The sequence below is a fragment of the Gekko japonicus genome, unplaced genomic scaffold (assembly GCF_001447785.1).
Source record: "Gekko japonicus isolate JY-2015 unplaced genomic scaffold, Gekko_japonicus_V1.1 scaffold270, whole genome shotgun sequence".
NCBI classification, from domain to species: domain Eukaryota; kingdom Metazoa; phylum Chordata; class Lepidosauria; order Squamata; family Gekkonidae; genus Gekko; species Gekko japonicus.
Genome location: NW_015170282.1, coordinates 1,054,262 through 1,068,112, shown reverse-complemented (window position 1 = coordinate 1,068,112; position 13,851 = coordinate 1,054,262). Strand labels below are relative to the sequence as shown.

General features: G+C 46.5%; 1 protein-coding gene across 1 annotated transcript in view; it reads left to right on the top strand.

The window, feature by feature from the left end:
• The window catches only part of TRMT61A (tRNA methyltransferase 61A), a 61,994-nt gene that overhangs the window by 8,940 nt on the left and 39,203 nt on the right, over positions 1 to 13,851 (top strand). The window contains exon 2 of the mRNA XM_015417802.1: positions 597 to 961. Within this exon, the coding sequence (XP_015273288.1) occupies positions 631 to 961 (331 nt within the window). The 5' untranslated portion in view covers positions 597 to 630. The remainder of the gene's footprint in view (positions 1 to 596; positions 962 to 13,851) is intronic.

The window sequence follows — 13,851 nt, the reverse complement described above, 5'->3', positions numbered from 1 at the left end:
AACTCCGCCCCCTTCCTTAAAGGGCCAGCCCCCTTTCTTAAAGCCCCCCACTTCTTCCCAAAAGCATTTAAAGGGATCCTTTAAACGCTTTTGAGAAGAAGCGGGGTGGTGGTGTGCGCCCCTCTCCCTCCCTCCTTCAAGATTTAAAGGGCCCTCCGTCTGATTGGTGGGCCACGTTCTCCCTGCCGATCAGCTGAACGGCCTTTTAAATCTTGTAGGAGGGGAGGGAGAGGGGCACGTGCCGCCCCCCCTTCATTACAGCAAATAATGGCAGCCCCACCAGAAAACATATTGCCCCACAAGCCACAAAATCCTGGCTACGGGCCTCAGTTAGACTAGGATCTGGGAGACCCAGGTTCGAATTCCGACTCTGCCATGGAAAATTGTTGGGTGTCTTTAGGCCAGTCACGCTCTCTCAGGCTATAACCTACCTCACAGGGTTGTTGTGAGGGTAAAATAGAGGGATGAAGAGCGTAAGCTGTTTCCCCGTTGGGGAAAATGATGGGATATAAATGCAGTAAAATATCCAGGGAAGGAGTCAGAGGCATAAGGGGATGCAAAAATAAGGTTCTCAAGTGTATTTCCTTCTTCCTTAGCTGTATTTAATTGGCCAGTTGGAAGATTATCGCCATGAGTTTTATTGAATATGGTGAAACGATTAAAGAAGGCGACACAGCCATCGTCTTCCTGGGCCACGAGTCAATGTTCCCAGTGAAAGTGCAACATGGTGGTAAAACTCAGACCAAATACGGTGTGATCAGACACTCCAGCGACCTGATCGGCAAGCGGTATGGCTCCAAGGTGACCTGTAGCAAAGGAGGCTGGGTGTATATTCTTCACCCAACCCCAGAACTGTGGACTCTGAATCTCCCCCACCGAACTCAAATTCTGTATTCAACCGACATCTCTTTAATCACCATGATGCTGGAGCTGAAACCGGGATCTGTGGTGTGTGAGTCAGGTAACGTGTTCTTCTTGCAAAGCTTTTATGGTGTAAATGGAAAGATTTTGCTTTTATTATTGCTGTTTTCCAGATGGTGGTGTTCAAGACGATTGAAAGCCAGTTTGGTGTAGTAGTTAAGAGTGGCAGACTCTAATCTGGAGAACCGGGTTTGATTCCCCTCTCCTCCACAGGCAGCTGCTGGTGTGACCTTGGGTCAGTCACAAGTTCTCTGAGAGCTATTCTCCCAAGAGCAGTCCTCAAAAGAGCTCTCTCAGCCCCCACCTACCTAACAGGGTGTCTTTTGTGGGGAGGGGAAGGGAAAGGAGATAGTAAGCCACTCTGAAACGCCTTCGGGCAGTGAAGGGCGGGGTATAAATCCAATCTCTTCTTCTTCTATAGCAAAATAGGGATTCAAACCTTGATCTCCTGAATCCTAGCCCAAAACTCTAACTGCTGCCCCACACTGATGTATATGCACTAGCCCCAGCAGAAGAAGAAGGTTTGGCTGAGAGTGCATGGCTGGTCCAGCACATGGATATGTGTTGACTTTTGTGGGATGTCGCTTCTCATTGTGGGGGAAATGCCTGAGCAGTCATTTTGTATGTGTGGTTTGCTGTTGGATTGGAAACATAAGAACATAAGAAGAGCCCTGCTGAATCAGTCCTGTGGTACAAACAGTCCAGCATTTTGTTTTGTACAGAGGCTAAGCAACAGGGCATATAGAGCCCAAGGCGCCCCCCCCCCCCGACATCGTCTCGTAGCTGCTGCTATTTAGAGGCTTGCTGCCTGTGAACATGGATGTTCCCTTTGGTTACCATGCCTCATAGCCATTGATGGGCTGCTCCTTCAGGAATGTATCTAATCGTTTCTTAAAGCCATTCACGCTTGTGGCCATCCCTGCATCCACTGAAAGAGAACTCCACAGTTTAATGACTCAAGTAAAGGAGAAATTTCATTTTGTCCGCCAGGAATCTATTGCCCATCTGCTTAATTGGGTGTTCCTGAGTTCTAGTATTATGGGAGAAGGAGAAAATGTTCTCTCTTTCTACTTTCTCTACCCTGTACATAATTTTATGAACTTCTGTCATGTCTCCCTTTAATTGTCTTTTTTCTAAACTGTAAAGCACCAAACTCGCCCCCCTTCTCATAGGAAAGGGGCTCCAAACCCCTAATCATCTTTGATGCCCTTCTTTTTTTTTCCTTTCCGGCCCTGCAATGTCTTTTTTGAGGTACAGAAACTGAAACGGCACACAGAATTCCAAGTGAGGCTGCACTTTAAATATATACATGGGTGCTACAATGTCGTCTGTTTGGAGACCGAGCCCTATGAGGAAAGGCTGCGGGACTTGGGAATATTCAGTCTGGAGAAGAGGAGGCTGAGAGGGGACATGATTGCTGTGTGGTGGAGGGGTTAGGAGCACAGACTCTAATCTGGGAGAACCGGGTTTGATTCCCCACTCCTCCACTTGCACCTGCTGGATGACCTTGGTGTGCTCCCTCTCACTGGCAGTCTTTAAGCAGCAGCTGGACAAACACTTGTCCAGGTATACTCTAGGCTCATCCTGCACTGAGCAGGGGGGGTTGGACTAGATGGCCTGTAGGGCCCCTTCCAACCCTGTGATTCTATGATTTTCAACTCCTTTCCTAATGATCCCTGGCATGGAGCTTTTTCATAACTGTGTTGTGGTGGTGGTTTTTCGAACTCGGAGCACAACCAGAGGAGCAGCTCGGGCTACTCCCACCCTTGAGAGGCTCTAGTCAGTGTTACGGTGCATAGACGCAACTGAAGGATGTGTCCTGTAGGAACTAACGGTCCTCCCCCTCCCATAAAACTCCCTTCTGCTGGTAATGTCACAATCTCGTTTAAAGACTTCCAAGGTGGCTTGCCGCAGGTATTAAATACATTGGCTTGGATCCTAATAAGCTGTCTTTCCACTCACATAAGATTGGAAGGGTAATTTTTTGCTGATTCCCGCCTCTCGCTGAAGCCTTCTGCTTCAATCTCTGTGATTTTCTGGAGGGCCTGCTGACCCTCCGGGGAGAATAATTGGGGTGGGGTATAGACAACTGTGAGGGGAGGCTGGAAAGGTATTGCTTATTCAGTGTAGCTCTACTTGTATTAAATCCAGGCTCAAAGGAATAAATTGGTTTAAAAAAAACACCACAGTTCTAGTAAGAAGAAATAGTCACTAAAAGCTAGGGGTGCCAGCTTTGGGTTGGGAAATACCTGGAGATTTTTTGGGGGGTGGAGCCTGGGGAGGGCGGGGTTTGGGGAGGGGAGGGGCTTTAATGGGGTATGATGCCATGGAGTCCACCTTCCAAAGCAGCCATTCTCTCCAGGTCAATTGATCTCTGTCGCCAGGAGATCAGTTGTCGCCAGGAGATCACTTCTTTGCATATTAGGCGACACACCCCTAATGTAGCCAATCCTCCAAGAGCTTATAGAGCTCTTCTTACAGGGGCTACTGTAAGCTCTTGGAGGATTGGCTACATGAGGGGTGTGTCGCCTAATATGCAAAGGAGGTCCTGCTACAAAAAGAGCTGCGGTGGGTCAAGGGGTTAAGATGCTGAACTGCAGGCTGTGGAAGGTCAGTAGTTCAGCAGTTCGAGACCCGGGTGCCGCAAGACTGGGTGAGTTCCCGTCTCTAGTTCCAGCTCCTGCCAACCTAGCAGTTTGAAAGCAAGAAATTGCAAGTAGATAAACAGGTACCACTTCAGTGGGAAGGTAACAGTGTTCCGTGCACCTTGGTGTTTAGTCATGCCAGCCACATGACCACGGAAACGTCTTCGGACAGCGCTGGCTCTTCGGCTTTGAAACGGAGATGAGCACCGCAACCCTAGAGTCGGATTCGACTGGCTTTCGAGCAAGGGAACCTTTACCTTTTTTTAATGGCTCGAGAGCTCCAGCCACCATTTGGAGCATCAAGCCGTTTACACTTCGCTCCATTGTGATTCAGACTTCTTCCAGCTATTGGGCTCCGTCTTTGTTCCTATTATGGTCATTGCACCTTGGTCATTGCACCTTTGAATTTTACTGTTTTTGGAAGAAGATATCTATGCCTCTTGACAAAGGTTTTTTTCTGAGACGGCTCATATCATCGGCAGCACCTCTATTGAGGGAAGAGATAAACAACTGCAGTGGCATTTCGGATGCCTTCATTGTGTCTTCTTGAGATTAGAGAAGAGAATAAAAGACTGAGGTGGCTGAATTGTCACCTTCATTGCGTCTGCTTTAAGACTCATGTTCATTAGAATAGTATTCTATTCAGCTACATTTTCTTTGTCAGCTTTATACTTTACAGAGTTTGTAGTTCATACTGTGTTAAATATACTTGTAATTCCTCGTGGAATCTTTGTAATATTTTAGAATATTCATGTTCATTTACATGTGATTATTATGATCCTTTATTTCAATTAGACTGTAGTTTCATGCATTGATGACTGGTATTTTTTTGTCTCTGGGGAGTTATTCTTGCTTTTTGCCTGTGACTCTTCCCCATTCCTGTTTGTTTAACCACCTGGAGGTTGGCAACTGTACTTGTAGCACTCCCGAAAGGTGCGGATTTCTAGCTCAGTTACTAGACCACAAGCTTGTGTGTTCAAGGTGGGATTCTTGGCCCTTTCGCTGAAAGGATCTGGTGTGTTGGGGCTAAGAAACTTGAGAACTTGAAGGGTACTACCTAGGCGATATGGTCTCATTCCACTTGAGCCCAGCTTCCTACATTCCTGAGTTCATGTTCTCAAGCGAAGCAGCATTGTTTTGATTCCTTTCCTCCCGATCTGTTTTGTGTAAGTCTTGGCAGGCTTCAGGAGCGTGACCATGTCTTTCTTGGACTGCTCAAGTGCCATCTGTCATCCTGTTTCCTTATTCCCAGATCAGAAGTGTTTTCCTGTGTGTGTGAGAAAATTCGTGCTGCTGGTAAACAGTTAAGGGGCTGATTTACACTGGGTTTTTTTTTTTTTTTGCATATTTCCCGATTTCGTTAGTTATTAAGCATCTAGGAGCTGCGGTGGCTCAAGTGGTTAAGACACTGAACTGCAGGCTGTGGAAGGTCGGTAGTTCAGCAGTTTGAGACCCGAGTGTGCCGCATGACGGAGTGAGCTCCCATCTCTAGTTCCAGCTCCTGCCAACCTAGCAGTTCAAAAGCAAGAACAGCATTCCGTGCGCCTTGGTGTTTAGTCATGCCGGCCACATGACCACGGAAATGTCTTCGGACAGCGCTGGCTCTTTGGCTTTGAAACGGAGATGAGCACCGCAACCCTAGAGTTGGATTCGACTGGCTTTCGAGCAAGGGAACATTTACCTTTTTTTTTAAAGCATCTAGAGCCAACCTTCCCATTGAAAACTGCATCCCTCAAGGTGTGTTACAGTAATTTGAGAATGTCGTAAAAATAACTTTATATGCAGTGGGAGCGTAAGAAAGGCAGCTGTGTCTCAGGGGTGGAGCATCTGCTTTGTTTGCAGAAAGTCTCAGGTTCAATCCCTTACATCTCCAGTTAAAAGGATCAGGTAATAGGTGTTGTGAAAGACATCTGCCTGAGACCCTGGAGAGCAGCTGCCAGCCACAGTAGACAAGGGATTATGGTGCCCGCCAACCCCTTTCTGGGCACCCACCAAATGTTTTTTAGAAAGCGGGCAGGGCCAAGTGGGGCTTTTACCCAGCAAAGCTTCTTACTGGCCACTGGAGAGTTAATGGGCTGGACAGATTCTTTAAAATGTTGCTTTGGCAGCAGCTACCACAGCACAAGATTCTTCATTGTGTGACTGAAGTTAAGCTGAGGCAGCCATTTTGTGGCTGGCTTCACCTGCTTCAGCAGCCATTTTGTGTTGATCATTTTGTGGCTGCATCCACCACGCTGTGTCAGAATTCCAGATGTGCCCGTAGGCTCAAAAAGGTTGGGGACCCCCGAAGTAGACAAAACTGAGCTTGATATAGTCCAAGCATCAGACTCGGGGTAAGGCAGCATAATATGTGTGAGTTCAAGTTACTACAAGATGCTCAGCCACCACAGTAAAAAGGCTCCTTAGCACAGTTTTTCCGAACCAACAGTTTCATAACGAATAATGCTGTCGAGGAGAAAAAGCAAGTGAGAAGATGCCAGCAAGGAGGTAGCAAAATTTAACCTCCTGAGGGGGAACTGAAGACAGTGTGCTCCGATGTTCAGCAGAAAGGTGGATGATGACCAGAGGCAGGGCTTTTTAAGTGGTGGCGCCTCACCTTTGGGATCGCCTCCCAAGGCCCACCTATTGCCTGCCATACTTTTTTCTACATGCCAGGACAAAGGATATCTTTGTACCCAGGCTTTTAACTGTGTATTGGATGCCATTGGGCCAGTTTCTCAACCTAATGTACCTTACAGAGTTGTTGTCAGAACAAAATGTGTATGTGTGTGTGAGTGTGTGTAGGGGCTGTGTCTACAGCCCTGAGCTCCTTGGAGGGATGGCATGAGGTGAATAGATAGAGGGAGCAATGCTCCCTCTAAGCCAGTGGTGGCGAACCTATGGCATGGGTGCCAGATGTGGCACTCGGAGCCCTCTCTGCGGGCACGCGTGCCATCACCCCAGCCAGGCCCAGACCATCATTAAAGTGTCGAATTCTCTGCCAAATAATTTTAAGTAAATGAAAGCATTTGGGATTGCTTTCCTTACTTTGTTTGGATCATCTTAAGTTAATGTATGAGTTGTTTTTTCTAAAGTAAACCCTCAGTATTCAGGTTAAATTGCTGTGTTGGCACTTTGCGATAAATAAGTGGGGTTTGGGTCGCAGTTTGGGTACTCGGTCTCTAAAAGGTTCACCATCACTGCTCTAAGCTGTGGAGTCTTGTGAGCAAAAATTCTCCTTTGTGAGTTACTGGCATTAAAGCTGTGAGCCAGCCAGTTGGCTACTGCATAAAAATTAGTTTGCTCTGGAGCCATCCTTCCTGAGCTAAGACAGAAATGTGTGAGCCAGAGGCTAAAAAACTGTGAGCTAGCTCACACTAACTCAGCTTAGAGGAAACACTGAGAGGGAGCTGGTTGCTAAAGGAGCACTGAGAATTTGGGGGTGTTTGGCTGCTTTGGGAAATGGAGGTTGGGACCTTGGCTAACTTCTCCCTGAAGCCTCCTGGCAAAATCAGTTACTGGATCGAGGGTGTGCAACCAATGGCAAAGGAACGACATTTTTTCAGGTGAAATAAATCAATATTGTAAATGAATTGTTGTGTTCTTGTGGCATGGAATCAGGACATTGAATCTGGCCTCATGCTGATTCCTGGAAAACGACGTATCACGTTACCAACATAATGGCCAGGACTTTTAATCTCCTGCCACTGAGCCTTAATAGCATTCGCTTTTTATTTGGGAATGGTTTTACTGGCAGAGGAGCTGAACATGTTGCTCCAACTTGTTTTACGTGGCTGCTTTTGTGTTTTAAATCACTCAAAGGTACATATTGTCAAGCGGAGGCTGTCAGTTTGCTCAGTGGGAAGAACCACATTGGAAATACACACAAGCCCTGTGGGAAGGAGCTCATTTGCACATTTTCAGTAGGCTGTAATGTAATGCGCATAGTGGGTTTTTTGCATGTTTAGCGCATGCCAAGTTACAACTGATGGACATGCTGCTTTTAGGCCATGCCAGCAGAAATCATTAACCCCTGAAGTACCAGGAGTTGTCAGCTCCCCTCCCCCCCCAATCTTAAGAAGGTAGTAGAAGTCTTGTGCTTCGAATCTGTGCCTTGTGCATCAGCTAAAATTAATCTCTGGCACTGTTAACTCAAGGTTTACTACATCCTCTCTTCTCAGCCTTCTAAGGGAACTGTACCTCCTGCCAGGTATTAGAGACACTTAACCGACTTTTATCTTATTTACAAAATTTATATGCTGCCTTTTTGCCAAGGCAGCTAAAAGTTTAAAGCAAAACACCATAAAATATCATAAAACTAACATGCATATTAAAAGCACATGAAACAGTAATTAAAACATATGGCATGAAGGAGGGGTCCTTGAGGTAACGCCAAAAGGAGCAAATTAAGTCTTCATCTGCTGGTGAAGGAGACAGACAAATATCCTGAGGAAAGGGAGTCCCACAGTTCTGGTGCGGCAACCGAAAAGGCCCTCTCTTGGGTTTAGTTTTTTGTTTTTTAACTTTTTTATTTTCAGTGGCATGCTTCGATTTTTTTTTTGTTCTTTCCAGCATACCTGGGGTACAATCTGTTACTACCTAACCACAATCTGTGCCCACTAAGTAATCTAAGCATGCTGTTGACATTCATTGGGATGCACGTACAAAGAGGCCTTAACACCATAGCCTGCAAGATAGGGGTTTCTCTCTCCCCCATATATACCCTCTTTTATGGTATTTAAACATCCAGTCTACAGAGATCAGTTCCACTGGAGAAAATGGCAGCTTCAGAAATTCTAGGCAGAGACATAACATTTCTGAAAATTTTGAAGTGGGAAATTTGCCCCCCCTCCCGGAATTCCTGTGGAAACCTGAAATATATGCAGTACTTACTATCCTTTCAAAGCTAAATTAATGTTATTGTTTTAACAACAAAAAATGCATCGTTTATAACTTGGTTATATAAAGTTGCAATATTTGACATACCTATGGAATTTAAAAGTTATAAATGCGCTCAGGGGTCATTTGGGGGGGACGCAGGGGGACGCCATCCCCCTGGGTGAGGTGCGGGAGGGCGGGGCCTGGAGCTCCCTGCTGGTGCCCACTGGAGGTCGCCGCCGGCTGTGGGGAGGACAAACTTCCGGTGATGTCAGGGGGTGTGGCATATGCTGAGTTATGCTAATGAGTCCCCCTAGCTCTTTTTCTATGAAATGACCCCTGAATGCGCTAGTTTTCGACAAGCAAAATTGCAGATATACCCAGTAGTTGATAGGAAACTTCAAGTTGATGCACCCTATGGTACCCTAGAATGTGTACCTTAATTTTTTTAATTAAGATTTTTATTGTTTTCACACAAAAATGTTAACATATCAAACAAGAAGAAGAAGAGTTAGTTTTATACCCCTCCCTTCACTAGCCGAAGGAGTCTCAGAACGACTTACAATCACCTTCCCTTCCTCTCTCCACAACAGACACCCTATAAGGTAGGTGGGGCAGGGAGAGCTCTGAGAGAGCTGTGACTGACCCAAGGTCACCCAGCAGGCTTCATGTGGAAGCCAAGCCCCATATAACCCACCCACCCCCTTCCCTAATGTGTCCTATTAACAAAGAAGGGGAGAGAGAGAGAAGTAGGGCAGCAGTGTAGGTTAGGAAAGTAAGGTGTAACATTCCTTAGAAACCCTTCCTAGACAACCCATCCTTATATATAACTTTCTAAGACACCAAACAAAATTTAATTTGGATTATATCCGCTCCCAATGGAACCTAGAATTAGTACTCCAGTTCAGCTGACCCAATGGCAAACGGCACTAAATGCCATTCAATCTGCCTCTGTAAATTTGCGACTAAGTAGGGTTGCCAAGTCCTCACCCTCTGTATAGCGGGGGAGTCCAGCGCTGCTCCGGGAGGCCATGCACACGAGAGTTTTCCCTCGGATGACCGTGGCCCCGCCCTCAACGTGCCCGACGCAGCTACGTCACTTCCGGGTGACGTGCTGACGCCGGGCACGTCGTGTGCTTTACGGGCCTCTCGGGTGGGGGGTTCCCCGCCCCCCGGGGGGACTTGGCAAGCCTACGACTAAAGCTTATCCATCAAAAACTCTCTTGCGCGTGTACTGGTGCCCTACTAAACTTTATCACGTCGGTCTCACTGAGAATGATTCGTGTTGGTGCTGCCGGAAGCCTGGAGCTAACCTCATTCACATGTTATGAAATTGCTCCAAAATCACACATTTCTGGCAGGAGGTTATACCCAGGAGCGATCTCACATTAGCTGCTAATTTAGACTTCATGGCCAATAATCTAATCCTAGGAGATAGATATATATACACACACACATACCCCAAATCTATGAGAACTCACAAAATATCACATATTTTTGATCCAAAGGGCAGCGGTGGCGCAGGTAGTAAAAAGCCTGCAGTAACATCAATGAACAGCCATAAGGCTGTTTGAGACCCACCGTGGCCGGGGTGAGCTCCTGGCCCTTGTCCCAGCTCCTGCCCACCCAGCGGTTCAAAAGCCTAGCAAGTAGATAAATGGGTACCTGCTCCTAGGTAGCAGGGGGCACCCTCCTCCTTGTGGGGCAGCGTGCAGCAGGAGTATCGGCGGTGGTGCGGCGATGACGGCGAAGGACGAGCGACCTGGCGACGTTGAGCGGCAGTATCCAGGCGGAGACTGAATCATGGAGGTGCAATGACGCGGCATCGCAGCGCGGCGGAGCCAACAGGACGAGAGCCGGAGCTGCGGTCGGCGTGTGGCCACACACCAGGAGGAGCCTGCCGGAGGAAGTCGCTGTAATAAGACCTGCACCGCCAGAAGGAGTCGCTGCAATAAGACCTGTACCGAGACGCCAGGAGGTGGAAAAGCCGAACAACAGCACTCGGAGAGCCGAACCACAATAACAGAGCCCACTTGAAGAGCCGGACAACAACAACAGAGCCTTGCTGCCTGGCCTGGGTGCCACTAGGCAGTCACCTCCCCCCATATATACTGTGGCCTTAGATAGGAGAAGTAATTTACAATGTAAACCGCTCCGAGCCTGCGGGAATGGAGTGGTATAGAAGTCGAAAGTAATAATAAATAATAAACAAATCATTTTGCAATACTGGAAATCTCAAATATCTCCCTCTATACATCTCTGGATCATTGATATGTTAGACCGTTGTACAAAAGAGAGTGTATCTTAATTTTTGCTATCTGGTTAGTGAGAGCTCAGTTCTCAATGAAACTTTGAGAGTTTTCCTCTGAGGCTTTGGTGTAGTTTCTGTCCCACCTTCTCTTGATCATTTCCCCCCCCTCCAACAAGGTAGGGCTTTAAGCTACTTGTTAGTCAGTAGGTATATGTATAGATGCATGTCCAGTACCACCTTAAGACCAACAAGATGTCCAGGCTATAAGCTTTCTAGAGTCAGAACTCTCTTTGTCAGATACAAGTAGGAAGGCCATATTGGCTTGGTTTGAGGGAGAGGTGAAAAGGTCAGCCACAGGAGAAGACTCAGGTCGAAAGGATAATAGAACGTCGTGCAATAGAAGAAATGAAAGTTCCGCATGTTCCTCTCTTGAAGATTGGGTATCCTTCCAGGTGGAAAAATGCATCTTGAGTTGAAGAGCCGTATATGTCTACAATATGCCTGCCTTGTCTTTTAGAATGAGGGAAATGCTTTCAAAGAGAAAATATTTCATGGGAGTTTTTTTTCAATGCTTCTCAAAAAAAAAGAAAAAAATGCCTTGGGAGAAAAAAATCTCTGGGAATATTCGAGGCTAGAGTTGGCAGCCCTAACATCTAGCCTGATGAAGCGTTCTGGGGGACCTGAACACTACCATGCTTGTTTTGCGTCATTTCAGTCGGTCCTAATAAAAGGTATTACGTGGCTCTTGCATTTGGATTTTAGTTTACACCGACGAAGCAACCTTTTTCCCCCTCACAAAAATCCTGTTACTTTTGATCCTTGGGCCTACCTTGCGCAGGGGACCAAGGCGTGTTGTTGGAGCTAGTGGCCCCTCCCAGCCATTTCACGTCTGCATTTTGAGAAGCTGAAGGAAGTGGTCATGCTATTGACCCGAGAGTACATCTGTCAAATTTGATTATAACGGCGGATTATAGATTAAGGGATGTGGCGCTCTGTGTGAATTGTGGAGAGCTTGAGGTACTGGAAAGGGTACGGCAAAGCAGCTAAAAGAGAGCCGTTATTTAATATGCGGGAGAGGATTTCTGTTAGTCACACACACATCTGCAGAACTTGAAAAGGCACTGTTTAGAAGACAAACCTAGAGTCCAGTTGTGAAAGACATGGTGGCAGAATGTTTTGAAATGAAAAGGTGACCTCTTGGAAAGATATGTGGAAAATGGGGAAACCTGTGTGTTCTCTCTCCATCCTTTTTTACTTTAATGTTCCTTTTTTACTTTAATTTTCCTTTTTTACTTTAATTTTCCTTTTTTACTTTAATTTTCCTTTTTTACTTTAATTACATGTATAAGAGTGGGTAAGTGCTTGTAGAATTTTGTAGAAAAATAAGGTGGATTAATAGAAAAGAGTAAAAGTCCAGTAGCACCTTAAAAACTAACAAAATTTGTGGTAGTAGGGTATGATCTTTCATGAGTCACTGCTCTCTTCGTCAGATACAGCAACAGATACAGGTGAATTAAGTCATGATTGGTGTTGGTGGGATGTGGCATCGGATGTTTATTTGGCATGTACATTTTGTAGCATCCTACACATAGAATCATAGAGTAGGAAGGGGCCATACAGGCCGCCTAGTCCAACCCCCTGCTCAGTGCAGGATCAGCCTATGTCCAGCTGTTGCTTGAAGACTGCCAGTGATTCCTTTGTTTCCTCTTCTTTCCCTGTCCTAAGTCTTACTTACAGGGTTCATTACAGTGATTTCCACATGCAGCTGGCTCCTATGAACTGAGAGCATAGGCAGATTTTCCCCACCGTCCTGTTACCCAAGCAGTCCCATATAACCCCCCACAAGGTGATATTGGGGAGCCAGTTTAGCGTCGTGGTTAGAAGCGCGGACTCTAATCTGGGAGAACTGGATTTGATTCCCCACTCCTCCACATGCAGCTGCTGGGTGACCTTGGGCAAGCCACAGTTCTTTCAGAGCTGTTCTCTCAAGAGCCGTTCTCTCAAGAGCTCTCTTAGCCCCACCTACCTCACAGTGTGTCTGTTGTGGGAAGAGGAGGGGAAGGAGGTTGTAAACCACTCTGAGACTCCGAGTGAAGGGCGGGGTATAAATCCAAACTCTTCTTCTCTTCTTCTTCTGGCCAAAAAAGCCCCATGAAGCAGGGGCCACAATGAGGTGAGAGAATCCGGGGACCAATCAAACAGAAGTGGCTGAAAGTAGGGTAACTGTTAGAGGAAATTGCCCAGGTCTTAGTAAGAACACATGAAGCTGTTTTACAGTGGGTCAGACGCTTGGTCTATCAATTTATTTATTCATTTTCTTCATTTATACCCTATCTGTCTCCCCAGTTGGGGACCCAAAGTAGCTTGCATTGTTGTCTTCTCCATTTTCTCCTCACAGTGACCCTGTGAAGTAGGTAATGGTAGGAGTGTGTGACTGGTCCAAGGTCCACACAGCAGAGTGGGGGTTCGAACCCGAGTCTCCCAGATGCTAGTCTGACACTCTAACCACTGTACCCCACCGGCTATCAAGGTACGTCTTGTCTGTTCCGATTGGCAGCATCTATCCAGGGTCTGGTATTTCCCATCACCTGCAACCTGATCCTTTGAACTGGAGATGCTGGGGATTGAACCTGGGAACTTCAGTGTGGAAAGCCAAAGCTCTACCACAGTGATGGCGAACCTTTTAGAGACCGAGTGCCCAAACTGCAACCCAAACCCCACTTATTTATCGCAAAGTGCCAACACAGCAATTTAACCTGAATACTGAGGTTTTACTTTAGAAAAAACAACTCCTACATTAACTTAAGATGATCCAAACAAAGTAAGGAAAGCAATCCCAAATGCTTTCATTTACTTAAAATTATTTGGCAGAGAATTCGACACTTTAATGATGGTCTGGGCCTGGCTGGGGCGATGGCCCGCGTGCCCACGGAGAGGGCTCTGAGTGCCACCTCTGGCACCCGTGCCATAGGTTTGCCACCACTGCTCTACCACCTGGCCACACCCTAAGAGCTTACTGAGAGAATCCAACAGTGCAGAGGGCTGGGGGGAGAAATTGAGGTGTGGAAGGAAAACTGCAGAAGCCAGCACGGAGGGGAATATTCCCAGCTGCCAGTAATAGAATTAGAAATAGGAGGTTGAAATATATATATATATATATATATATATATATATATA